The 25,260-nt window shown below is 42.0% G+C and overlaps 2 protein-coding genes across 3 annotated transcripts in view; one reads left to right on the top strand and one right to left on the bottom strand.

Annotated features, from left to right (window-relative positions):
* Positions 1 to 7,947, top strand: part of LOC112248856 (F-box/WD repeat-containing protein 8) — a 29,966-nt gene extending 22,019 nt beyond the window's left edge. For both annotated transcript variants that reach the window (XM_024418215.2, XM_024418216.2), the window contains exons 9-11: positions 5,512 to 5,685; positions 6,018 to 6,134; positions 7,773 to 7,947. In XM_024418215.2, the coding sequence (XP_024273983.1) occupies positions 5,512 to 5,685; positions 6,018 to 6,134; positions 7,773 to 7,938 (457 nt within the window). In that variant the 3' untranslated portion in view covers positions 7,939 to 7,947. The remainder of the gene's footprint in view (positions 1 to 5,511; positions 5,686 to 6,017; positions 6,135 to 7,772) is intronic.
* A 2,480-nt stretch (positions 7,948 to 10,427) lies between these two features.
* On the bottom strand, positions 10,428 to 25,138 carry LOC112248857 (calcineurin B homologous protein 3). Its single transcript, XM_024418217.2, has 8 exons — positions 24,877 to 25,138; positions 16,392 to 16,461; positions 15,337 to 15,417; positions 14,921 to 15,060; positions 14,424 to 14,485; positions 14,110 to 14,217; positions 13,404 to 13,451; positions 10,428 to 11,511 (listed from the first exon to the last, which is right to left on the bottom strand). The coding sequence occupies exons 1-8, from the start codon at positions 24,938 to 24,940 to the stop codon at positions 11,428 to 11,430; spliced, it is 657 nt and encodes a 218-aa protein (XP_024273985.1). The 5' UTR covers positions 24,941 to 25,138; the 3' UTR covers positions 10,428 to 11,427.
* Positions 25,139 to 25,260: the final 122 nt, after the last annotated feature.

The raw sequence follows: 25,260 nt of genomic DNA, 5'->3' as shown, positions 1-25,260 counted from the left end.
CCGGAACTTCTCCCTGTCAGTGTATCGTAAGAATTTCACCAGGATAGGCCGGGGGTTGCGTGGGGCTGGTCCTGGGTGCAGTGTCGTCGGTTTCCGATGTGTTCTCTCGATGGGCATGTTGTTAACTTAACATCCTCCGGTGTTTTATCAAATAGGTTGCGTAAAATGTCTTTCACACAATCTTCCATATTTTTGTGGATTTCGGGTAACCCTCTGATTTGAAGTGTATGTCTCCGAATGTCATTTTCCTGGTATTGAAGTCGTTCTTCTATCAGTTTTTTCAACAGTGTCGTTTAGGCAGTTGTTCTTGTCCTCTGAGGTTGATGTCCTCTCTTCAGCGTGTGTAACTTGGTTGTCGAGTGTGTCCACTTTTGCTTTCAGTGCACCCACTGTAAGTTTTATTTCAGCCACAACTTCGCCCACCTGCAATTTTCTCTTCGAGATTTTTGTGCATTTCGCGAATCTCATTTAGAACTGGGTCACCAGGTTGTTTTTCTTCACCGTTTTCCTTGCTAGCTGCAGGTAGAGATGACATTTGTTTTTTTTGTCAAAAGTGTCTGCTTATGTGCATTTCTAAGTAAATTTACCATGTAACCAACATTTTGGACAATTAAATAACAAAATGTGTAAATAGGCGTTGAATAATTAGTTAAAATATAGTTTGAGCTACAGTTAGCTGCTGCTCCTCGCCACATCGTTACCGGAAGTCAATCATTTGCTCTTAACTGACTTGCCTTGTTAAATAACGGTTAAATAAATAAATAATTGTCCGAATAGCTCCGATACAGGATTGTGTCAAGGCAGAAATCTGGGGAAGGGTACCAAAAATAATATTGCAGCATTGAAGTTCCCCAAGAACACAGTGGCTTCCGTTATTCTTAAATGGAAGTAGTTTGGAAACAGCAGGACTTTTCCTAGAGCTGGTCGCCTGGCCAAACTGAGCAATCGTGGGAGAAGTGCATTGGTCAGGGAGGTGACCAGGAGCCCGATGGTCATTCTGACAGAGCTCCAGAGTTCCTCTGTGGAGAAGGGATAACCTTTGAGAATGACAACCCTCTCTGCAGCACTCCACCAATCAGGCCTTTATAGTAGAGTGGGCAGACAGAAGCCACTCATTAAAAGGCACATGACAGCCCGCTTGGAGTTTGCCAAAAGGCACCTAAAGACTTTCAGACCATGAAAAACAAGATTCTCTGGTCTGATGAAACCAAGATTTAACTCTTTGTCCTGAACGCCAAGCGTCACGTCTGGAGGAAACTTGGTGAAGGATGGTGGTGGCAGCATCATGCTGTGGGATGTTTTTCAGTGGCAGGGACTGGGAGACTAGTCAGGGTCGAGGGAAAGATGAACTGAGCAAAGTACAGAGAGATTCTTGATGAAAACCTGCTTCAGAGCGCTCAGGACCTCTGATTGAGGCGGGAGGTTTACTTTCCAACAGGACAATGACCCTAAGCACACAGCCAAGACAATGCAGGAGTGGCTCGGGACAAGTCTCTGAATGTCCTTGAGTGGCCCAGCCAGAGCCCAGACTTGAACCCGATCGAACATCTCTGGAGAGACTTGAAAATTGCTGTGCAGCGACGCTCCCCATCCAACCTGACACAGAGCTTGAGAGGATCTGCAGAGAAGAAAGGGAGAAACTCCACAAATACAGGTGTGCCAAGCTTGTAGCGTCATACCCAAGAAGACTCGAGGCTGCAATTGCTGTCAAAGGTGCTTCAACAAAGTACTGAGTATACATTGTCTGAGTACTTATGTGAGAGGTGATATTTCAGATTTGTATTTTTAATGCATTTGCAAAAACCTGTTTTTGCTTTGTCATTAAGGGATGTTGTGTGTAGATTGATGAGTCTGTTATAGCCATCACTCTGGTTGTAATTCCGATAGTGTCCACAAGATGGCAGCAGTGTATGTGCAAAGTTTCAGATGGATAACTTGGGGTATGACTGATCCTCAAGTCTTTTAGTGTGAAGTCCCCATGTACATTTGGGCAAAAGGAGACATTCACATTCATACTCTTATTTTTTTGTAAGAATATCATCAAATATGTATACTTGGACTTTGATTTAGCTTTCCAAGTATTAGTAGCCATTTTATAAGTTCAACATTTGCAAAACAACCAGTTTTCATAACTCTGAATATCCTTTATAATTTTTGTCCAAAATGAAAAGGCATGCTGTCGTACAAGGTTAGAAGCTACATTTTACGACATAAACATGGTTTCCTGATACTCCCGTAAAGCCCAGATCATTGTCTATCTAGCTAGCTTTGTTTGACCCCGATTGGTGCTTATTTGACAAAGATAGATGTTCAAGTGATGGCCGCCCGCGCCATCGGTGTGCCATGAAGGCGTCGCTCTCTGACCAAATATGGTATCCTTCAGGATATATTACACCCCTAATGAAATAGTGAAGTCTTGTTACCTTCTAGGATCTCTGAGGAAGTATATATAAATGTGATTTGACTCGTTGAAACAATATTTAGGGTGAGATTTTCAGATTATTTTTTTTGCAAATTGAATGAGTGCCTTCTATATGGACTTTTTTAGGATATAAAATTATATTATCTAACAAAACAACACTTCATGTTATCTGTGGGACCCTTTGGATAATAAATCAGAGCAAGATTTATGAATAGAAGTACACATTTCACCTTCAGAGGTGAATTTATCAAACCTATTGCGGTGAAAAAACAGTTGTTGTTAGGAGCTCTCCTCAAACAATAGCATGGTATTTCTTACGCAGTAATAGCTACTGTAAATTGGACAGAGCAGTTATATTAACAAGAATTTAAGCTTTCAGACGATGTAAGACACTTCTATGTACCGACATTTGTTGATACTATAAAATATGTAATCCTGACAACGCGCTGAATGATTTGCAACTGTCCTCTCTGTGGTCTCGGTTTTAAAAGTTATTAAATCTTACGTAGGCTAGTAGTCTATTAAACTTGGCTGTGGCCAGAGTCATGGAAGCTCTGTAGCCACAGTGATTTAAGCTATCCGATTGGGCAGCGCAGTAGGTGCACTCAATTTTAGTCACAGATTTGCCGGTCAGCCGGGTAGGCGGATTTTGTCTCGTGGGGAAACTTTGTTTACCCGGTGCGTAAGACTTTTGAATCAAGTGCACCTACGGTAACAGTTTAACAGAAATTTTAAAAAGGAGCGACTTAATCGTTCGTTGACTTTTCTACAGAAATATATGGTGATCGACTAGGAATGCCTTAAAGATCGACCATTCAATTGCAATCGACCGGTTGGCGACCACTGATTTAACGGATGCAGCAATACTATACTGAACAAAAATATAAACGCAACATGCAACAATTTCAAAGATTTTACTGATTTACATTTCATATGAGGAAATCAGTCAATTGAAATAAATTCATTAGGCCCTAATTTATGTATTTCTCATGACTGGGCAAGGGCCCACCCACCTCATGCTCATGACTGGGCTTTGGAGGGTATAGGCCCACTCACTTGGCAGCCAGGCCCACCCAGTAGGGAACCCAGCCAATCAGAATGATTTTCCCCACTAAACAGGCTTTATTACAGACAGAAATACTCCTCAACACCGTGGTCCTGGGCTGGCAGGGTACACGTGGTCTGCAGTTGTGAGGCCGGTTGAACGGCCTCAAATTTGCTAAAACGACGTTGGAGGTGGCTTTTGGTGGAGACATGAATATAAAATTATCCGGCAACAGCTCTGATGGACATTCCTGCATGCCAATTGCACGCTCCCTCAAAGCTTGAGGCATCTGTGGCATTGTGTTGTGTGACACAACTGCACATTTTAATGGCATTTTATTGTCCCCAGCACAAGGTGCACCTATGTAATGATCATGCTGTTTTATCTGCTTTTTATATGCCACACCTGTCAGGTGAATGGATTATCTTGGCAAAGGAGAAATGCTCACTAACAGTGATGTAAACATTTTAGAGAAATAAGCTTTTTGTGCATATGGAAAGTTTCTGTGTTTTTTTTTTTTTTTTTTTTTTTTTTTTTTTTTTTTTTCAGCTTATGAAACATTGGACCAACACTTTAGATGTTGCGTTTATATTTTTGTTCATTGTAGTTTCATCTCACTGTCTCATTCTCAGCCGGATTTAGCTCTCTCAACATAAAAAAAATACTAAATAATTTCATAGAATTGAACTGACCATTCATATATGATTTGTATATTCTCATAATATTTGTACTATATACTTGAGTTTGTCCTCAAAAGTGAGTATTATTATTTTTTTATTACCAGAAGGGTGAGTTCCTGACCTTTCTAAAACTATGCAACGTTACCAGTTACCGGTTATGGCCATCTCATGGGGGAAAAAATGTGTTTGGGTATGTTTATTTTGGTGGAATATATATATATTTTTCCCCTATCATTCAACTGGTTAGTAGAAAACAAGGATCATGCTGATTAATGTGAAATAGCTTGTCCACTGGCAGCTCAGTGAAGACCAGGGCTCGCTCCAAACATTAGATTTATGACTGTCGGAGGCTGCCAGACAGTAACTTTTAAACCCTTTTGCTGAAGCGTGAGCGCCCATGAAACAACACTACTCAGCAGCCATGTCAGTGTGTCGAATGTCACCCTATCCCCTATATAATGCACTACTTTTGACCAGGACCCATAGGGCTCTGGTCAGATGTAGTGCACTATATAGGGAGAATAGGGTGCCATTTGGGACGCAACTCATGTCTTACCATACATCTTAGTTACAATGCTAATGCCCATTTAGCTATGCAACCCTGATTCGTTTAATTTATTGAAGCGGAAATTAAATCTGCTCACCCCCAAATAAATTAAATTTGGGTAATGAACTTTTGGAAAGCTTTTTGCATGAAGTCATCCTCCGGCTGCTGTGCGGTGGGACCCAATAAACTAAAGCAGTGATGGCAACAGATGGAGCTGGAGGTCCGTGGGGCATGTTTGGCTCGTCAAACCAGACCCAAGAATCCTCCTTAGTTCTATTAATGCTACAACAGCACCGTGTTTAATCAGTTCAAAACATCTTCAATATTTGTAGCTTTGGTGCTGTGAGTGAATGAGTGTTATTGGTGGCTAAAGTAATTAAACGTACGTTTATAAGTGGTCTAAAGTAGAGGAAGCAGATGAAATCCCCTCAATGTCACCTAGTGTTGGTGTTTATTCCTGTCTTTGTTGGCCTGTCTTTTCTGATCATGTCTTATAGGTTTTCTGTTGTTGTTTTTGTAATGCATTGTTCGGAGGCACCAAGTTTCCTCTGGTAACCTTGTTAAGATGTGGTCTGAGTGCCGGTCTGTTGGTTCTATAATGCCAACTCCTTGTTGGCACTCATTGTCATCCCATGGCTTGAAAATAACAGCAATAGAGGTGGCAAGAGCACACACAGATCTTGGACCAGCCTAGGAAAGATACATCCTTTCATATCTTCAGTAGTGGAGTGAATCGACCACCTTTGTCTGATCTACTTCCTGCAACATCACTTCCTGAGATGAAATGACTACTTGCTTTTGCTGTGTTCTGTTTCAGGGTGAGGGTGTTTGACCTGCGCACCGGCTCCTCTGTGACATCGCTGTATGCTCACCACATGGGCGTGACCTCCGTGCAGGCAGACGATTGGAAGATTGTGAGTGGCGGAGGTGAGGGATTGGTCTGCGTCTGGGAGATGAGGATGGGAGCTAAACTGTGGGAGATGCACAACAGGTGGGACAGCAGAGTTCTTTCTATTGGTTGCTCATACATCTATTTGTTTGTGCCACAAAAGGCAGGTAGAATTCTTACGTGCTATTCAGTACTTGAAATATAAAAATGTAAGTGTCTTGCCGTTCCAGTCACTTTCAAGTATGCATTGCTAAAATATTCAGCAATACGCAACATTTACCTATCAGGCTGACATTGGCAGCAAACCAAACAGGCGCATCAGTATTGATTGATCCCTTTTCAGCTCGTTAGTGAATTTGTGTGTGTGTGTGTGAAATCAAATTGTTAGTAATAAAAAATGGTGTTTGTTGTTTCTCCCTCCTATCTGTTTGCAGGCACCCAGTCAGACACTTGAGATTCAACACTAGCACTCTGGTGACAGCCAACATCCCAGACGAGAAGTCTCCACGAGGGGCCTGCATCACAGATGACGACCTCACAGCCCACCGCAGGTCCCTAATAACACCACCCAAAATTCTAATTTATACATTTAGAGTTTAGCAAGATACTTGTTTATTTTACTGAAGATTCCATATTACACAGAGATCAGTGTCTGCATAGATGTGCCTCAGAAAGTATTCACACCCCTTTACTTTTTCCACATTTGTGTTACAAGGTGGGATTAAACTCTTTACACTTGTTTTTTAAATGGTCAACGATCTACACAAAATAGTCTGTCAACATTTGTAAAACATGAATGAAAAATATAATACTAATATATCTTGACTACATAAGTATTCAACCCCCTGATTCAATACATGTTAGAATCACCTTTGACATCGATTACAACTAAATATTTTTGGGTAAGTCTCTAAGAGCTTTGCACATCTGGATTGTACAATATTTGCACATTATTCTTTTTAAAATTCTTCAAGCTCTGTCAAGTTGGTTGTTGTTGTTTTTTTTTAACCTTTATTTAACTAGGCAAGTCAGTTAAGAACAAATTCTTATTTTCAATGACGGCCTAGGAACAATGGGTTAACTGCCTGTTCAGGGGCAGAACGACAGATTTGTACCTTGTCAGCTCGGGGGTTTGAACTTGCAACCTTCCGGTTACTAGTCCAACTCTCTAACCACTAGGCTACCCTGCCGCAAAGTTTGGAAAAAAAAAAAATGAAATGAAAAGCTTGATCATTGCTAGACAGCCATTTTCAAGTCTTGCCATACATGCCAATTTAAGTCAAAACTGTAACTAGGCCACTCAGGAACATTCAATGTCGATTTGGTAAGTAACTCCAGTGTATATTTGGCCTTGTATTTTATGTTATTGTCCTGCTGAAAGGTGAATTTGTCTCACAGTGTCTGTTGAAAAGCAGACTGAACCAGGTTTTCCTCTAGGATTTTGCCTGTGCTTAGCTCTATTCCATTTATTTTTATCCCAAAAAACTCCCTAGTTCTTGCCGATGACAAACATACCCATTACATGATGCAGCCACCACCATGCTTGAAAATATGAAGTGTGGTACTCAGTGATATGTTTTGTTGGATTTGCCCCAAACATAAAGCTTTGTATTCAGGACGTAAAGTTAATTTCTTTGCCACATTTTTTTGCAGTTTTACTTTAGTGCCTTATTGCAAATAGGGTGCATGTTTTGGAATATTTTAATTCTGTACAGGCTTCCTCCTTTAAACTCTGTCATTTAAGTTAGTATTGTGGAGTAACTACAATGTTGTTGATCCATCCTCCATCACAGTCGTTAAACTCTGTAATTGTTTTAAAGTCACCGTTGGTCTCATGGTGAAATCCCTGAATGTTTTCCTTCTCCCGGCAACTGAGTTAGGAAGGACACCTGTATCTTTGTAGTTAACAACATTTTTACTTTAGGCTTTCCGTAGGGGTTGAATACTTATTGACTGAAGACATTTAAGCTTTTCATTTTTAATTGAAACTTTGACATTATGGGGTATTGTGTGTAGGCCAGTGACACAAAATCTTAATTTAATCAATTTTAAATTCAGGCTGTAACACAAAAAAATGTGGAAAAAGTCCAGAGATGTGAATACTTTCTGTTTAATTCTAATTCTAATTCTTAAGTCTGTTTGTTATTTTGTTTTTTAACTGCCCCAATTCTTGTGTGTCCACATTATAGACATAGGGGAGTAATTTGCCACTATGACTTCTCAGAGGACTCCACCTCCCAGGACCATGTTCTGCCCATCTGCAGGTCCAATTATGTGGAGTCATCTGGCTACAACTACAACATTGGCCTGGCCGTGCCCTATGACATCCTGTCTGGTTCTCACCCTTCCCACTGACCCTTATCACCAGCCCTTCAGACCCCTACTACTAGTACCATCAGCCCTGCAGACCCCTTCCACCAGCCCATGTTCTGCCCATCTGCAGGTCCAACAATGTGGAGTCATCTGGCTACAACTACAACATTGGCCTGACCGTGCCCTATGACATCCTGTCTGGCTCTCACCCCTCCCACTGACCCCTACCACCAGCCCTTCAGACCCCTACTATTAGAACCACCAGCCCTTCAGACTCCTTCCACCAGCCCTTCAGACCCCTGCCACCAGCCCTTCAGACTCCTACCACCAGCCCTTCAGACCCCTACCACCAGCCCTTCAGACCCCTTCCACCAGCCCTTCAGACTCCTTCCACCAGCCCTTCAGACTCCTTCCACCAGCCCTTCAGACTCCTTCCACCAGCCCTTCAGACTCCTTCCACCAGCCCTTCAGACTCCTTCCACCAGCCCTTCAGACTCCTTCCACCAGCCCTTCAGACTCCTTCCACCAGCCCTTCAGACTCCTTCCACCAGCCCTTCAGACTCCTTCCACCAGCCCTTCAGACTCCTTCCACCAGCCCTTCAGACTCCTTCCACCAGCCCTTCAGACTCCTTCCACCAGCCCTTCAGACTCCTTCCACCAGCCCTTCAGACTCCTTCCACCAGCCCTTCAGACTCCTTCCACCAGCCCTTCAGACTCCTTCCACCAGCCCTTCAGACTCCTTCCACCAGCCCTTCAGACCCCTACCACCAGCCCTTCAGACCCCTACCACCAGCCCTTCAGACCCCTACCACCAGCCCTTCAGACTACTTCCACCAGCCCTTCAGACTACTTCCACCAGCCCTTCAGACCCCTTCCACCAGCCCTTCAGACTCCTTCCACCAGCCCTTCAGACTCCTTCCACCAGCCCTTCAGACTCCTTCCACCAGCCCTTCAGACTCCTTCCACCAGCCCTTCAGACCCCTACCTCCAGCTCTTCAGACCCCTACCTCCAGCCCTTCAGACCCCTACCACCAGCCCTTCAGACCCCTACCACCAGCCCTTCAGACCCCTACCACCAGCCCTTCAGACCCCTACCACCAGCCCTTCAGACTACTTCCACCAGCCCTTCAGACCCCTACCACCAGCTCTTCAGACCCCTTCCACCAGCCCTTCAGACTCCTACCACCAGCCCTTCAGACCCCTACCACCAGCCCTTCAGACTACTTCCACCAGCCCTTCAGACCCCTACCACCAGCTCTTCAGACCCCTTCCACCAGCCCTTCAGACTCCTACCACCAGCCCTTCAGACCCCTACCACCAGCCCTTCAGACTACTTCCACCAGCCCTTCAGACCCCTACCACCAGCTCTTCAGACCCCTTCCACCAGCCCTTCAGACTCCTACCACCAGCCCTTCAGACTCCTTCTACCAGCCCTTCAGACTCCTTCCACCAGCCCTTCAGACCCCTACCACCAGCCCTTCAGACTCCTTCCACCAGCCCTTCAGACTCCTTCCACCAGCCCTTCAGACCCCTACCTCCAGCTCTTCAGACCCCTACCACCAGCCCTTCAGACTCCTTCCACCAGCCCTTCAGACTCCTTCCACCAGCCCTTCAGACTCCTTCCACCAGCCCTTCAGACTCCTTCCACCAGCCCTTCAGACTCCTTCCACCAGCCCTTCAGACCCCTTCCACCAGCCCTTCTGACCCTTACCACCAGCCCTTCTGACCCTTACCACCGACCCGTCAGACCCTTACCATCAGCCCTGCATACCCCTACCACCACCAGCTCTGCAGACCCCTACCACCAGCCCTGTAGACAGTATGTACAAAGCAAATCAGCTTTTATATATCCTTTTGATTTTTCAAACTAAATCCGATTTTAAATAGCTGTCCTTATTTTTTAATTTTTTCCTAGAGCAACAATGAATTCTGAATGGATTTCATCTTATGATGGGATCATGTTTTGTTAAAGATCCAGTGCAGTCAAACACGTGATTTTTCTGTGTTTTATATATATTTCCACATTGAGGTTGTGAAATTTGAGCATGATGATATTGCTCTTTTAGTGTTTGGTTAGCCTGTTTTGGTGGCATAGATGTTTGGCCTTCCATAGTGAAATCACCATGCTGTAAATTAGTTAATAGAGCAATAAGAAAGATGGTTTCAAACCCCTGCCAATAATAGCTCATTTTCAGTTTTCTCCTTACCACTCCCAGATATTCCTAGCAAAATTCTTGCTTGAGAAATGTATCTTTGCTAAGAAGCTACTTCTGTTAATCTTTTACCATTTTACTGTGAAACAATCACAGTAAGGTACTTAATTTTTACCCAGAAATGATTTGATATTGAGATAGAAACTGCTGCATTGGACCTTTAACTAGACATTGAAGTTGGTACTGACATCCTCCATAAATTGATGGGCAACAACGGTCACATGGTCCTTTCACTTAATTTACTTCAGTGGAATTGCAGGTGGCAGTCTTATCTGTCTTCACACGAAGATGGAAGCAAAACACAAGTAACTCCAACAATTTTTCATCTCATAATTTCTTTATTTTTAATTAATGACTACAATATGTGTATACATTATTGCAAAGGCTATTACAGGTTCTTTGGATATAAAGAACAATATTCGTCTAATGTGTTTAAACATTTATTTTAAGGATCAATGTTTTCAGCATGAGTAATACATAAACGTGGTTATTTGTAAGTGGTCTTTGATTTTAGAGGGTAGAATGGTGAGACTCCACTGAAAGGACACAGGAATAATGAAGCTTGAGGAACTAAATAAATTGAGTCTAACGTGTATTCTGAAGCCCTGTCGGAATGCACTGTGCCCCACAGAGCCAGAATAAAAGTGACCCTGGATGCCAACCCCGGTCCTCTCAGTGATCCACATGGCGGGTGAACCTCTAGGCATTCAAAATGTCTGTACTGTTATGTATACATAATGCTGACATGAGAGAGTGTGGAGGGTGGTATGAAGGGATTCATCTGGGGCACTGGAGGTGTATGTGTTTACTTTTAGCTGAAAGCATGTTAGTATTCAGTCACAGTCAAGCACTAAATACTGCAAGGACATTGCACGGCACTGAAATGGATGCAAATGTCTAACCCAAACCTTAAAATATAGTTCAGCATAGTTTGTCATTTTAAAATGTACAACATACGTTATGTAGACAATATTGTACACTTACAGTGCCTTCAGAAAATGTTTACACACCTTGACTTTTTCCACATTTTGTTGTGTTACAGCCTGAATTTAAAACGGATTGTTGACATTTTTGTCACTGGCCTAAACACAATACCCCATTATGTCAAAAGTCCAAAGCTCGTCGCCAATTGGACTCTGGTGCAGTGGAAAAGTCAAGGGGTATGAATACTTTCTGAAGACACTGTATATCACAGTGGATCTCCCATCAATCATTCATAAGTTTAAAAAAAGGTATTTGGCTTCATCTCAGAGGAAGACCGGAGAGATTCATTCTGTAAAAACATCAGTACCAGATCTATTTTAAAGGAGACAGGGACTCATTTCCCACATCGCATGGTTGCAGTGTCCATGTTTAAAAAGCGAATGTGCATCCTCGTCTCAATATCGAAGGTTTTAAGAATCTGTGGGGAGAAAATGTAGGGGAATATAAGACTGATATGGCAGTATTCAATATATAAAGTATAGCAGTATATTAAGACACCAAATGTCACTGTGTTGTAATAGCATTCTTTTGCATAACTCAAAAGTGAAATGGCATTTCCTTTTTTCAACTAATACATCAATAGCCAATTTGAATAGCTTGTGAAATGGGGAAGAGGTTGTACACAGTGTACAAAACATTAGGAACACCTTCCTAATATTGAGTTGCACCTCTTCCCCCACCCAAACCCTCCCTTTTCCCCTCAGAACAGACTCAATTCGTCAGGGCATGAACCCTCCTTGGTGTCGAAAGCATTCCACAGGGATTCTGGCCTATGTTGACAATGCTTCCCACAGTTGTGTCAAGTTGGATGGATGTTTTTTGGGTGGTGGACCATTCTTGATACATGCGGGAAACTGAGCGTGAAAAACCAAGCAGCGTTACAGTTCTGGCACCTACTACCATACACTTAAATATTTTGTCACGCCCATTCACCCTCTGAATGGCGCACATACACTATATATACAAAAGTATGTGGACAACCCTTAAAATTAGTGGATTCTGATATTTCAACCACACCCGTTGCTGACAGGTGTACACAATCGAGCACAGTCCATAGACAAACATTGGCATTACAATGGCCTTACTGAAGAGCTCAGTGACTTTCAACATCACACCGTCATAGGGTGCCACCTGTCTAACAAGTCAGTTCGTCAAATTTCTGCCCTGCTTGAGCTGCCCCTGTCAACTGTAAATGCTGTTGTTGTGAAGTGGAAACATCTAGGAGCAAGAATAGCACAGCCGCGAAGTGGTAGGCCACACAAGCTCACAGAACGGGACTGCCATGTGTGCCATTCAGAGTGCCGTAGTGCGTAAAAATCGTCTGTCCTCTGTTGCAACACTCACTATCGAGTTCCAAACTGCCTCTCGAAGCAACGTCCGCACAAGAACTGTTTGTCGGGAGCTTCGTGAAATTGGTTTCCATGGCCGATCATCCGCACAAAAGTCTAAGATTACCATACGCAATGCCAAGCGTTAGCTGGAGAGGTGTAAAGCTCGCCTCCATTGGACTCTGCTCTGGAGTGATGAATCACACTTCACTATCTGGCAGTCTGACGGATTGGGTTTGGCGGATGCCAGGAGAACGCTATCTGCCCCAATGCTTAGTGTCAACTGTAAAGTTTGTTGGAGGAGGAATAGTTAGTTCCAGCGAAGGGAAATCTTAATGCTACAGCATTCTAGACGATTCTGTGCTTCCAAATTTGTGGCAACAGTTTGGGGAAGGCCCTTTTCAGCAGGACAATGCCCCTGTGCACAAAGGGAAGTGTATACAGACACGGTTTGTCGAGATCTGTGTGGAAGAACTTGACTGGCCTGCACAGAGCCCTGACCTCAACCCCATCAAACACCTTTGGGATGAATTAGAACGCCGACTGCGAGCCAGGCCTAATCGCCTAACATCCGTGCCCAACCTCATTAATGCTCTTGTGCCTGAATGGAAGCAAGTCTCTGCAGCAATGTTCCAACATCGAGTGGAAAGCCTTCCCAGAAGAGTAGAGGCTGATATAGCAGCAAAGGGGGGTACCAACTCCATAGTAATGCCCATGATTTTGGAATGAGATGTTCGATGAGCAGGTGTCCACATACTTTTGGTCATGTTGTGTACACAATCCATGTCTCAAGGCTTAAAAATCCTTATTTAACCTGTCTCCTCCCCTTCATCTACACTGTTTGAAGCGGATTTATCAAGTGACATCCAATAAGGGATCATGTTTTTCACCTGGATTCACCTGGTTAGTCTGTCATGGTAAGAGCAGTTGTTTCTAATGTTTTGTACACTGACTGTATACTGTACTCTATATACAACCATACCTGAAGAAAATTTTCAAAAGTGATTCCTTCATAGAATTCATCAGGTTCCTGAAAAACAAAGTAACCCAATTTTAAATGGGAAATCTACAATTGCTACATACATTTTTACATAGGGTTGCAAAGGGAGGGCGCATTACTGGAACTTTTCAAATGTACCAGTAAACTACCAGAATTGAGTTAACGTTCCATGTTTCTTTGAAATTGTATAAAATGACATTTAGGGCCTTTTGGGTACTTCAGATGATCACGGGTGTCTAATAATATATGTCTCTCTGTGTGGCCTTATCACGTGTACAATATATGAAATTATCAAATAAGATTTTTTTTTTTTTATATAAATAAAAATTATAGTAACAAAGCTGTACAAATTATCTGAAATATAAATCATCAACTTAGTGAAAACCATTGGTGTTTAATATTAAGGTTTCGGCATGAAATGTCCTTTGTATTTTATTGTACACACGTTATTGTTTGAACTGCAGTTTGCCACTTAAAGCAATAAGGCATGAGGACCTGTGGACTATCATGAATAACAGACGGCTATGGGTTGTTCTTAGGCACCGCACAAAGTAGAGCAGTTCTTTGCACTTAAAAATAAGGTGTGGTTCACTGTAATCAATTGTGTTATCGTTGTATCTTACGCACTTTATGAACTCTTTGGTCTTAAGGGTACGAACATTAGTGATTAAGTGATAACCCACGTTACCATTTTGCCCCTTGTGGTGCTCGCAACTTCCAGCATGGCGGCGTCTGCAATGGCCTTTGCGGTCTCCTGCCCAATTGTGCCAGCCTTAGACAGGAGCTCTTCTACCGCCTAGAGGAAGAAAAGAGCACACCAGGTGTGCTGACATAGGATCAGTTTTGCCTTCTTTTAAAAAAAAATCATAATGAATCATATTACATGGACATGGGCAAACCTGATTTTAGTACAGCACTCCTACTCTGAGATGCTTTGTGAATACACGCCCTGGGGCCCATGGAGGATTATGGTGAGGAGAGGGTAGAAAAGGGAGGCCTTACCCGTCTGTACTCCTCCAGAGTGATGGTGCCGTCACTGTCTGTGTCATGCATGTTGAACACAACTGAAGACGAACAAGCAAAATAGGACATTTTTACTAACTATTTTATCCCCAAAGAGAGTGTAACAGGTCTCTACTATGATTTATATTCATCATCGACTGGGAAGGGTTCTAGGGGCAGGATAGGGGCCTAATGGCTCATTTCACATCAGGGTGGATGAAGAAGTCATGATTATGAGAATTGGCTTTCTGAGCTGCATCCATGTTAAGTAGGAGCAAGACAGACTGGCTGGTCTACTCCAGACCCAATCTTGACTCTACACTAGAGTATGATTAGAGAACTGAATCAATGTTATGATTCTATCTAGAATAGCCCTTATATAAAACATGCATGACTCAGTCAAGACCACACTAGCCCACTGAGCTAAAGCCTAGGCATTAGCTCTGGGCACAAACACAAGTCTCAGCAAAGTCACTCTACTCATCACCAAACCATACAGCGTAGTTTTTCCCGCCTCAGTTTCTCCCTCTCCTCCTCTGTGATGTGCATAGCTGCCGGACGAAAGTGAGACATGACCATAAGGAACTCCTCAAAGCCAATCACCTGGACCGTACCCGCCTCATTCTCACGGAGGTTTCTAAATCAAGTAAACACAGAGAGGCATTAGTCTGGTTAAACCAGACTAACTGGTGAGGTTACCAAGACTACAGGTATAGAGTTACATGTATATGTGAATTCACTCAGACTGCCCTGTGTTGAACATGCTTCAAAACTAAGGCCTTTACAGCATCACTGATTACCTCATGAACAAAACTGTCCTCTGTGTAAAAACATGGTTTTAACAGTTAATGACAGTAAATACAGTATGTATTAAACGAGAGATTTCAATATTGTACTTCGGCTATATAATCACCTTTTGTCAAAGAAGGCATTAATAATTTGAGCCCGGAGTGGATTGTTATCTAGAGCAGAGATGCTCGCCAAATCCTGTCGACTGCAAAAGAAAACATGACATGAAAATATGTTAGTAACAACTACATTATCATGTGAGATGTTTACCGCCTTTTGCCAAAGGCCAAGGTTACTGTTAACAAGTATTATATTAAGGTTACTGTCAACAAGCATCAATTACATTGATACAGCCCTCTCACTAACAGGTAGGACAAATGTAGCCTCTTACAAGGCACGCCTCATGTTTATGTACCAGAAACAACAATACCATATTAGAAATACTTGTTTCATTTCAAATGTCTCCACTATAGGCTTATTGTAACGAACGGTATCAAAAAAATGTCCAGGATAAGTGGTCTTTGCAAGCAGGTTGGCTGCTAGGTAATGTGTTTAACATTTTACAGCATATCAATGACTGCCAACTTTGAAGCCTGTGTTAAGGCCTCCAGAAATGTAAGTGTTATAAAATACCAAATGTTGCACTTATACTTCTAGAGGCATTTAACAAAGGCTTCCATACAGTGACTACATGGCAAAGGCAAATACTCAACCATTAAATGTTTAAGACTTGCTTCCATTCCAATCTGTCCCCTATAGACATTTAATTGATGGGGTACTACTACTACATATCAATTAAATTGGTACAGCACAAATGTAGCCAGAAACAACAATACCATGCACCCACTAGTGGTCAAAAGGATTTTGGCACTGCAAAAATACAATATGGTAACGTATTCTTTGGGGTGGAATTACAAGCCATTTGAAATACAACAAAAACTTTTTCCCTCTTTAGAGGATGTGCTTTTATTTATTTTCGACCTTGTACTCTTTGTGTGACATTCTATTTTGTACATTCACAAATACAGTAAGTGAACTGCTACTATATTTTACGTAACATATTTGAAGGTAAATTCCAAAATACATAAAATATTTCCAGAATGGTTTTACAGTATATGAATAGATGAGATGGGTAACAGCCGATGATGTACTGTAAATATATGGTGTTGGTGACACTACCTTAGTGTCTCCTCATTCTTGCTCAGCTGTCTGAATCTCTTGTTGAGGTTGCCAATCTGCTCCAGGGAAACTGAATGGAAACAATCACAGTAGTTTGGAGGAGTAAATTAGCATTAGCAACTTAATACTTATTAAAGGCATAATAACTTGAGGGTAGATACCCCACCCTTCAAGACTAGCTGGATATCTTTACCAAATATTTTCTGGTATGGTATGTATTGGTTTTTAAGTGTAAAACATGTAAATGACCTGTTGCAATTATGAACTTTGATTCAGGTGCAAAAGGGTACAGAACAGATAAACCTCTTCAGAAATGGCCAGAATTGTGACAACAATAGGCCTACGACACAATCAGCATAATGATAATTTTAAAAAACACAATCGGCCTAATACAAAAACAAACATACTCTAGTGAGATTATATTTGCTTTCAAAGGGAACTTTGAATTATTGACTTCTTTGTGGGCTAATGTTCGAAATAAAGGATCACAGGGGGTTATATTTGCACAACATTTTAATGTTATGGTTGCAAGATACAGTTAAAGAACCACAGATTGTGATATTTTACTTTGCGTGCAAACTTAGTATACAATGGTGCTTATTTTGACTTCTCCTCAAAGGTGGAACGTGCTTTGCCCTCACAGTGCTTGTTGAATGCACATAATCATTTCATGGTAATAGAATGACGGCGAGACTCTACTTTTCACTTTAAAAGTATGCCAAACAAAAACCATTGATTGAAAAGTTAAACCATATGCACAAGGACTACTTTTATCAATTTCTACTGACATTTTTACAAAAACACATTTACTCAAATGACAGTGCAGATTTGATAACATACTTAAGGTAAAATCTCCCTCAGTTGTTTTTGTGACCACATTTTCCAAAAATCTGTTAAATATCTACTCCGAATTAAGACTTTTTCTGTTTGCCAAGACCCCTTCCCTTGTCCATCTGTTTGACCAGAAATCAGTACCTTATTCTACATTTTTAGGATGGAAAATAGTTAAAGAATTTATAAAAGCCTTAATAAAAAACAATATATAGACTCTTAGCTTTAATTTGACACCAAATTTGATGTGCTCCTATGAACTTCACGTTAGTGCTTATAGGACATGGAAATGCCCTTAACAAGATTAATGTTTGCAGTAGCAACAACTATTGAAGGTGAATGCTTCAGCAACCACACAGAACAATGCCACACACTAAACTATTGCACAGGCAGGTTTATAGACTTACGTGGGTGGTGTGTATGCAGCAATACAGCAATATTGCGTATTGCATTTCAGACTCTTCTGTTTTCCCTCTCAACCCTTTGAGTTGCATCTGTATTCAGCCAACCTTGACTTTGCACTGCAAGCTCATGGCTCAACTCTTAATCCATGTTTGTGAACAGAGGTATCAGTGCAATTACTGCAACAATGTAATCACAGGAAGGATAACAGATTTGTTAGTCATGTTTTCAAGCAGATAATAAAAATCCTTGAATTGCTAAATCCTCAAGCCTCTCAGGCATGGGCTTGTGTGTGGAATGACTTAAGCAAAGGACATGTTGCTATAGTAGTATCAGTATTTATCAGACAAGGCCTAGACCTATAGGTATTTGTGAGACATTACATGAGTGTGTCGCCCAGGTAGCACAGTGAAACGGGGTCAGTTTTTGCAGAAATTGACCCACTATGCTATTTACTTTCTGCATCTATGTCACACTGCTGAGTCTACCTTTTAACGTATCGTCTCTACACTAACATCACAAAAAAGATAACTTTATTTTGATGGGTGTTTGTTTTGTTGAATTGAAAAAAGTAATAATTTAATAGAGTTGAAATGTTTACAAATTAGATGCTCTGAAATGAAAGCAACCTTCAAAAATGAACACTGATTATAGTGATATTATGTCTGATCTCACAAACAATGTAAAGAATGTGACAACAACAGTCATTAATGAGGCAGTCTAGACAGCACAGGTTAGTGCAGATAGGCCTAGACAGAGCAAGTTTTTGGTGGTTTCAGCCCAGTTCCACCCATTTATGTTAATGTAGGAAAACATTGCATTCGGAAAGTATTCAGACCCCTTTAATTTTCCACATTTTGTTACGTTACAGCCTAATTCTAAAATGGATTAAATTGTTTTTTCCCCCCTAATCATCTACACACAATACCCCATAATGACAAAGCAAAAAAAGGGGTTTAGACATTTTTGCTAACTTATGTAAATGTGACATTTCAGTCTTTTATAAGTATTCAGACCCTTTACTCAATACTTTGTTGAAGAACCTTTGGCAGCGATTACAGCCTTGAGTCTTCTTGGGTATGACTCTACAAGCTTGGCACACCTGTATTTGGGGAGTTTCTCCCATTCATCTTTGCAGATCCTCTCAAGCTCTGTCAGGTTGGATGGGGAGCATCGCTGCACAGCTATTTTCAGGTCTCTCCAGAGAAGTTCGATCGGGTTCAAGTCCGGGCTCTGGCTGGGCCACTCAAGGACATTCAGAGACTTGTCCCAAAGCTACTCCTGCATTGCCTTGGCTGTGTGCCTAGGGTCGTTGTGCTGTTGGAAGGTGAACCTTCGCCCCAGTCTGACGTCCTGAGTGCTCTAGAGCAGGTTTTCATCAAGGATCTCTCTGTACTTTGCTCCATTCATCTTTTCCTCGATCCTGACTAGTCCCCCAGTCCCTTCCGCTGAAATACATCCCCACAGCATGATGCTGCCACCACCATCCTTCACCGTAGGGATGGTGCCAGGTTTCCTCCAGGCGTGACGCTTGGAATTCAGGCCAAAGAGTTCAATCTTGTTTCATCAGACCAGATAATCTTGTTTCTCATGGTCTGAGAGTCCTTTAGGTGCCTTTTGGCAAACTCTAAGAGCTGTTATTTGCCTTTTACTGAAGAGTGGCTTCCGTCTGTCCACTCTGCCATAAAGGCCTGATTGGTGGAGTGCTGCAGAGCTGGTTGTCCTTCAGGAAGGTTCTCCCATCTCCACAGAGGAACTCAGAGGGCCCTTCTCCCCCGATTGCTCAGTTTGGAGAGCGGCCAGCTCTAGGAAGAGTCTTGGTGGTTCCAAACTTCTTCCATTTAAGAATGATGGATGCCACTATATTCTTGGGGACCTTCAATACTGCAGACATTTTTTGGTACCCTTCCCCAGATCTGTGCCTCGACACAATCATGTCTCAGCTCTACGGACAATTCCTTTGACCTCATGGCTTGGCTTTTGCTCTTACATGCATTGTCAACTGTGGGACCTTATATAGACAGGTGTATTGCTTTCCAAATCATGTCCAATCAATTTAATTTACCACAAGTGGACCCCAATCAAGTTGTAGAAAAAAACTAGAGAATGATAAATGGAAACAGGATGCACCCTGTTTCCCGACATTTCGATTCTCATAGCAAAGGGTCTGAATACTTATGTAAATAATAAATACATTTGCAAAAAAAATCTAAAATCCTAATTTTCATTTGTCAGTATGAGGTATTGTGTGTAGATTGCTCAGGAAAATGTTTTATTTAATCCATTTTAGAATAAGACTGTAACGTAACAAAATGTGGAAAAAGGGAAAGGGTCAGACTACTTTCTAAATGCACTGTATATGCAAATACTGTACACCCAATGTATTTAAGCAAATTATGCACGTATAATTGTATTTATTTTAACACACAATATTTACAAAATACCTGATTACCATTTGAAAATGTTTATATTAGTTTATTCTAAGAAAGAAAAGGTGACATTTGACAATAAATTGAATACCTGAATTCCCACCAAAATCCTTCAACCCTGATTCATTATTTGTCAGTGCCAGTCAAATGTTTTATGTGCTATAATAAAATCAATATCTGATGTATTAAAAACATTGTAGTTTGGAGTATCTTCATCCATTGTTCGATTGGTCAACTGTTGCATTTATTAAAATTGTTTGTAAAACATTTTAACAATTTTGATGCCCATTGCTACTGTGCTCGCTCAATCAGCCTAGGTGATTTTGCATTCAACAATTTTACTTTGGCCAACTGTAGAAAGCTAAACGTAGGTATGAGTTTTTGGTTGTTTAGTCAAATAAACAATACCCATTTCTAGCTTATCTTTAAAAAAAAATAAAAAGTTATTTCAGAATATATACCTGGCTAACTTATTGATCCTGCTTTGTAGTATACCCCTCAGAAATGCAATAGTTATTTCTGGTTGTTTATCAAGTTAGCAGGCTAACTAGTTGATCCTGCTTTGTACAGATGTAGGATCTTAATTTGATCACCCTATTGCAGGATGACTTTCCAGCAATGCAGGACATTTTTAAATTGTTATTGTATTTGAGGTTTAAAAAGGATTCTGAAGTTAGAAATGTCTCATTGTAAATTACAAACTTGATTTTCCCTTACGAATATATAAAAGAAAACATATCAACCCCTACAGAAACGTCCATTAATTATAATAATCCACATAATAATTCACATTTCCTTTTGGTGCAGGATTACTTTCATGCTGTATCAAACTGGATCGAATTTAAGACTCTACATCTGTAGTATACCCCTCTGGTCTTCATATTCTGCTTTGGCTAATGAACTGAAGCAATGTCTTCGCTCGATGGTAAACGCTTTCTTTATCTCAGGAAAGGTGTTGATGTTGAATATTTTCCACCCTTGTTTTACAGCATTTGTGGCTCACAGCTTCCGCCAGGTAGTGGTTGCTGTTGACATCTGGTGGTGGACCTTGACATCCTATAGAGACTTTTGGCAAGTCTCGTTGACATTGATGTGGTCGATTTGGTTGACAGTGTGAACATCTGGGGATCTTCATGTTAATTTATGGATGTCTTTGTGAGGGAAGAGTGTGCCACCAATCACACAGCTGTCATTGAGGAAGAAGTCGGCAAGCCTTTCACCGTTGTTATTGACGGTCCCACAGCCGTGTTGCCCCATGGCCTGCTCATAGTCGGTGTTATCGGCTCCAACCTTTGCATTCATATCTCCAGTTATCAGGAACACATTGTATTGTGGGACATTAGATACTGCTTGCAGTAGCTGCTCATACCAGTCATCCTTGTCCTCTTCCTCTGTCTCGTTGGTGGGGGGGCATAGCACTGCAGGATGGTGACCTTGCAGTTGAATATTGCTCTGATAAACTGGTCACAGATGGGTTCCCATTCCAAGAGAGATTTGGCAGTTGTTTCGCTAACAATGAGAGCTATAAACCACTGGGGTGGGCATCGTCCTTTCCTGAGAAGAAAATTGTTGAGCCATCACTTGTCACCTTGCGCCCTTAACCAGTCCATCTGCTTTCCCTTACACATGGGATGTCCACATTGTAGTTGTCTATCTCTCTGATAACTTGAGCTGTTTTTGAAGTTTCAAACATGGTGCAGACATTCCATACTCCAAGACGGACTGTAGTTATGGGCCCTAAACTCCTCAACGAGCTCCCGATTTCCAGGGTATGGCTTTCATCTAAAGCCGTCAAAGTGCCTACAGATTGGCAAGAGTTTCCTGAATTTTGGAAGTTGTTGCAGTTTCTGTAACAATGGTGGTTTTTACTGGGCGGGGTTGTTAGCCCCACGCCCAACCCCCAACCTGGAGGGCCAGGTGTTTTGTCTGGCCTCTCACCTGGAACCTGCCCAGCATGGTTGAACCTTCCTGAGATCGAAACCACACCTGTATAGCTTTCAGGATCACTGAAAAACACAAGCTTCCCCACAAATGCCATGGAAGCAGCACTCAGGGAAGACATGGTTATGAACTTCAGTTCAAATACTTGCATACCATTCAGCTGCATAATGCGCAACATGTTTCTTCACCATTATCTTACTTTAGGAGTTATCACACTCTGGATAACCAACATGCTGTATTAAGTTATTACACTTATTACAATCTAAACATTTTATGTTGAACATTGGAAATCAGAGTATTGCTTTGTCTTGATTGACCTCTCTCATCCTTCTACACTGAGGGAGGAGGAAGCACAGTTCTCCCATTTATAACAGAAGCCAGCTGATGAGAATGAACAGATCAATGTTCCAAGCACAACAAATGTTGTTGCAACAGACCAAATTTGCAGAACATCATCCTATCACAAATGAGTAATTAACCCACTTTTAAAAAACATATATTTTTTTACCCTTGTCACTTCCAAAAATAGTGTGATATTTGATTGTCAATGGATTTGAGTTACATAATTTACAGTAATACTGCACTCTAAATCATCACAAATTCTACTCCAATAGGAAATTCATCATACATGGCACCATATTGGCAAGTAGTATGACATTCAATTCAACTTGTTAAATAAACAGTTGTCCATCTGTCCTTTAAGCTTTTTGGAAGGAGTAGCCTACCACTCTTAGATTTTTAATGGAATGACAGAAGAACAATCCGACTATTGTCTATTCATGTGAAAACAGCTACAATACAGTGTCTTATTGTATGCTCTTTGGAAGACTCACTACAAAGCAATTCATAATTCCAGTTTGAACTATGAAATTGAGGCATTTATGCTATTTGTCCCTTCATCTAAGGATAAGCTATTTATTTTCGCGACAAGATCAAATTTGTTTTTTGTGTGCATTTGATAATAATCCAATAGAAACAGTGTAATCAATAAGTGCATCGAGGATGTCGTCCCCAACCTGACTATACAAACACACCCCAACCAGAGGCCATGGATTACAGGCAACATTTGCACTGAGCTAAAAGGTAGAGCTGCCACTTTCAAGGTGTGGGACTATAACCCGGAAGCTTATAAGAAATCCTGCTATGCCCTCCGACGAACCATCAAACAGGCAAAGCGCCAATACAGGGCTAAGACTGAATCATACTACACCGGCTCCAACGCTTGTCGGATGTGGCAGGGCTTGCAAACTATTACAGGCTACAAAGGGAAGCACAGCCGGTGACACGAGCCTACCAGACGAGCTAAATCACTTCTATGCTCGCTTCGAGGCAAGCAACACTGAGGCATGCATGAGAGCATCAGCTGTTCCGGACAACTGTGTGATCACGCTCTACGTAGCCAATGTGAGTAAGACCTTTAAACAGCTCAACATTCACAAGGCCGCAGGGCCAGACGAAATACCAGGATGTGTGCTTTGGGCATGTGCTGACCAACTGGCAGTTGTCTTCACTGACATTTTCAACATGTCCCTCTGAGTCTGTAATACCAACATGTTTTAAGCAGTCCACCATAGTCCCTGTTCCCAAGAACACTAAGGTAACCTGCCTAAATGACTACAGACCCGTAGCACTCACATCTGTAGCCATGAAGTGCTTTGAAAGGCTGGTAATGGCTCACATCAACACCATTATCCCAGAAACCCTAGACTCACTCCAATTTGCATACTGCCCAAACAGATCCACAGATGATGCAATCTCTATTGCACTCCACACTGCCCTTTCACCCCTGGACAAAAGGAACACATATGTGAGAATGTTATTCATTGACCACAGCTCAGCGTTCAACACCATAGTACCCGCAAAGCTCATCACTAAGCTAAGGACCCTGGGACAAAAAACCTCCCTCTGCAACTGGATCCTGGACTTCCTGATGGGCCGCCCCCAGGTGGTGAGGGTAGGTAACAACACATCTGCCACGCTGGTCCTCAACACTGGAGCCCCTCAGGGGTGCGTGCTCAGTACGGGAAAAGGAGGACCGAGCATGCCCCCATTCTCATCGACAGGGCTGTAGTGGACCAGGGTGAGAGTTCAAGTTCCTTAGTGTCCACATCACCAACAAACTAGAATGGTCCAAACACCAATACAGTCATAAAGAGCGCATGACTTAGCCTATTCCCCCTCAGGAAACTAAAAAGATTTGGCATCAGTCCTGAGATCCTCAAAAGGTTCTACAGCTGCAACATCGAGAGCATGTTGCATCACTGCCTGGTATGGCAACTGCTCGGCCTCTGACCGCAAGGCACTACACAGGGTAGCGTGTACAGCCCAGTACATCACTGGGGCTAAATTGCCTGCCATCCAGGACTTCTACACCAGGCAGTGTCAGAGGACCCCACCCACCCCAGAGGACCCCTACTACTGCATGACAAGTGGTACAGGAGTGCGAAGTCTAGGACCAAAAGGCTTCTCAAAAGCTTTTCCCCTCAAGCCATAAGACTCCTGAACAGGAAATCAAACGGCTATCCGGACTATCTGCATTGTGTCCCACCACCCCCTTTTTTACGATACTGCTACTCGCTGTTTATCATATGTGCATAGTCACTTTAACCATACATGTACATACTACCTCAATTAGCCCGACTAACCAGTGCCTTTATATAGCCTCGCTATTAATATTCACTGTCTTTTTTATTATTCAGTCTTTTTACTGTTTTTTATTTCCTAACTTCTCTATTGTTTACTTTTAAAAATTGCACTGTTGGTTAGGGCCTGTAAGTAAGCGTTTCACTGTAAAGTACCTGTTGTATTCGGCGCACGTGACAAATACATTTTGATTTGAATAACACTTATAGTTTGAGCATAATATAGCCCAGGCTACTTACATCCAGTTCGATCAGCCACATCTTGGAACTCATGTTCAGTGCGCACAGACTGCGAGGCTCCCATTGCTGTTTTTCCCCAAAAGAGCGACACTTGCGCATTGAAATTATTACAAGAGTGTACTACGATCTTTGCCGCAGGTGAATCTACGAGTTATGTGGACTTTTCGCGCTCCTACTGTACTGTGCTCCCTACCAACTAGCGATTCCCTCTGCTGTCATAAAGAAGTTAGTAACACATGCACTCTTTATTATGGTCTGTCGGGAGGGATGCTTTGCTGTTATCCCCAAGGTCCTAATCTCCTGGGCAGATTCTGCGTGTAGTTAGTTGACCAATAAATGTCACTTCTGGGATTACCAAGGTCCTGAACACATTTGTCCAGAAGT

This window comes from Oncorhynchus tshawytscha, linkage group LG04 (genome assembly GCF_018296145.1).
Source record: "Oncorhynchus tshawytscha isolate Ot180627B linkage group LG04, Otsh_v2.0, whole genome shotgun sequence".
NCBI classification, from domain to species: domain Eukaryota; kingdom Metazoa; phylum Chordata; class Actinopteri; order Salmoniformes; family Salmonidae; genus Oncorhynchus; species Oncorhynchus tshawytscha.
The sequence above is the reverse complement of the archived record's forward strand: the minus strand, read 5'-3'. Positions and strand labels throughout refer to the sequence as shown.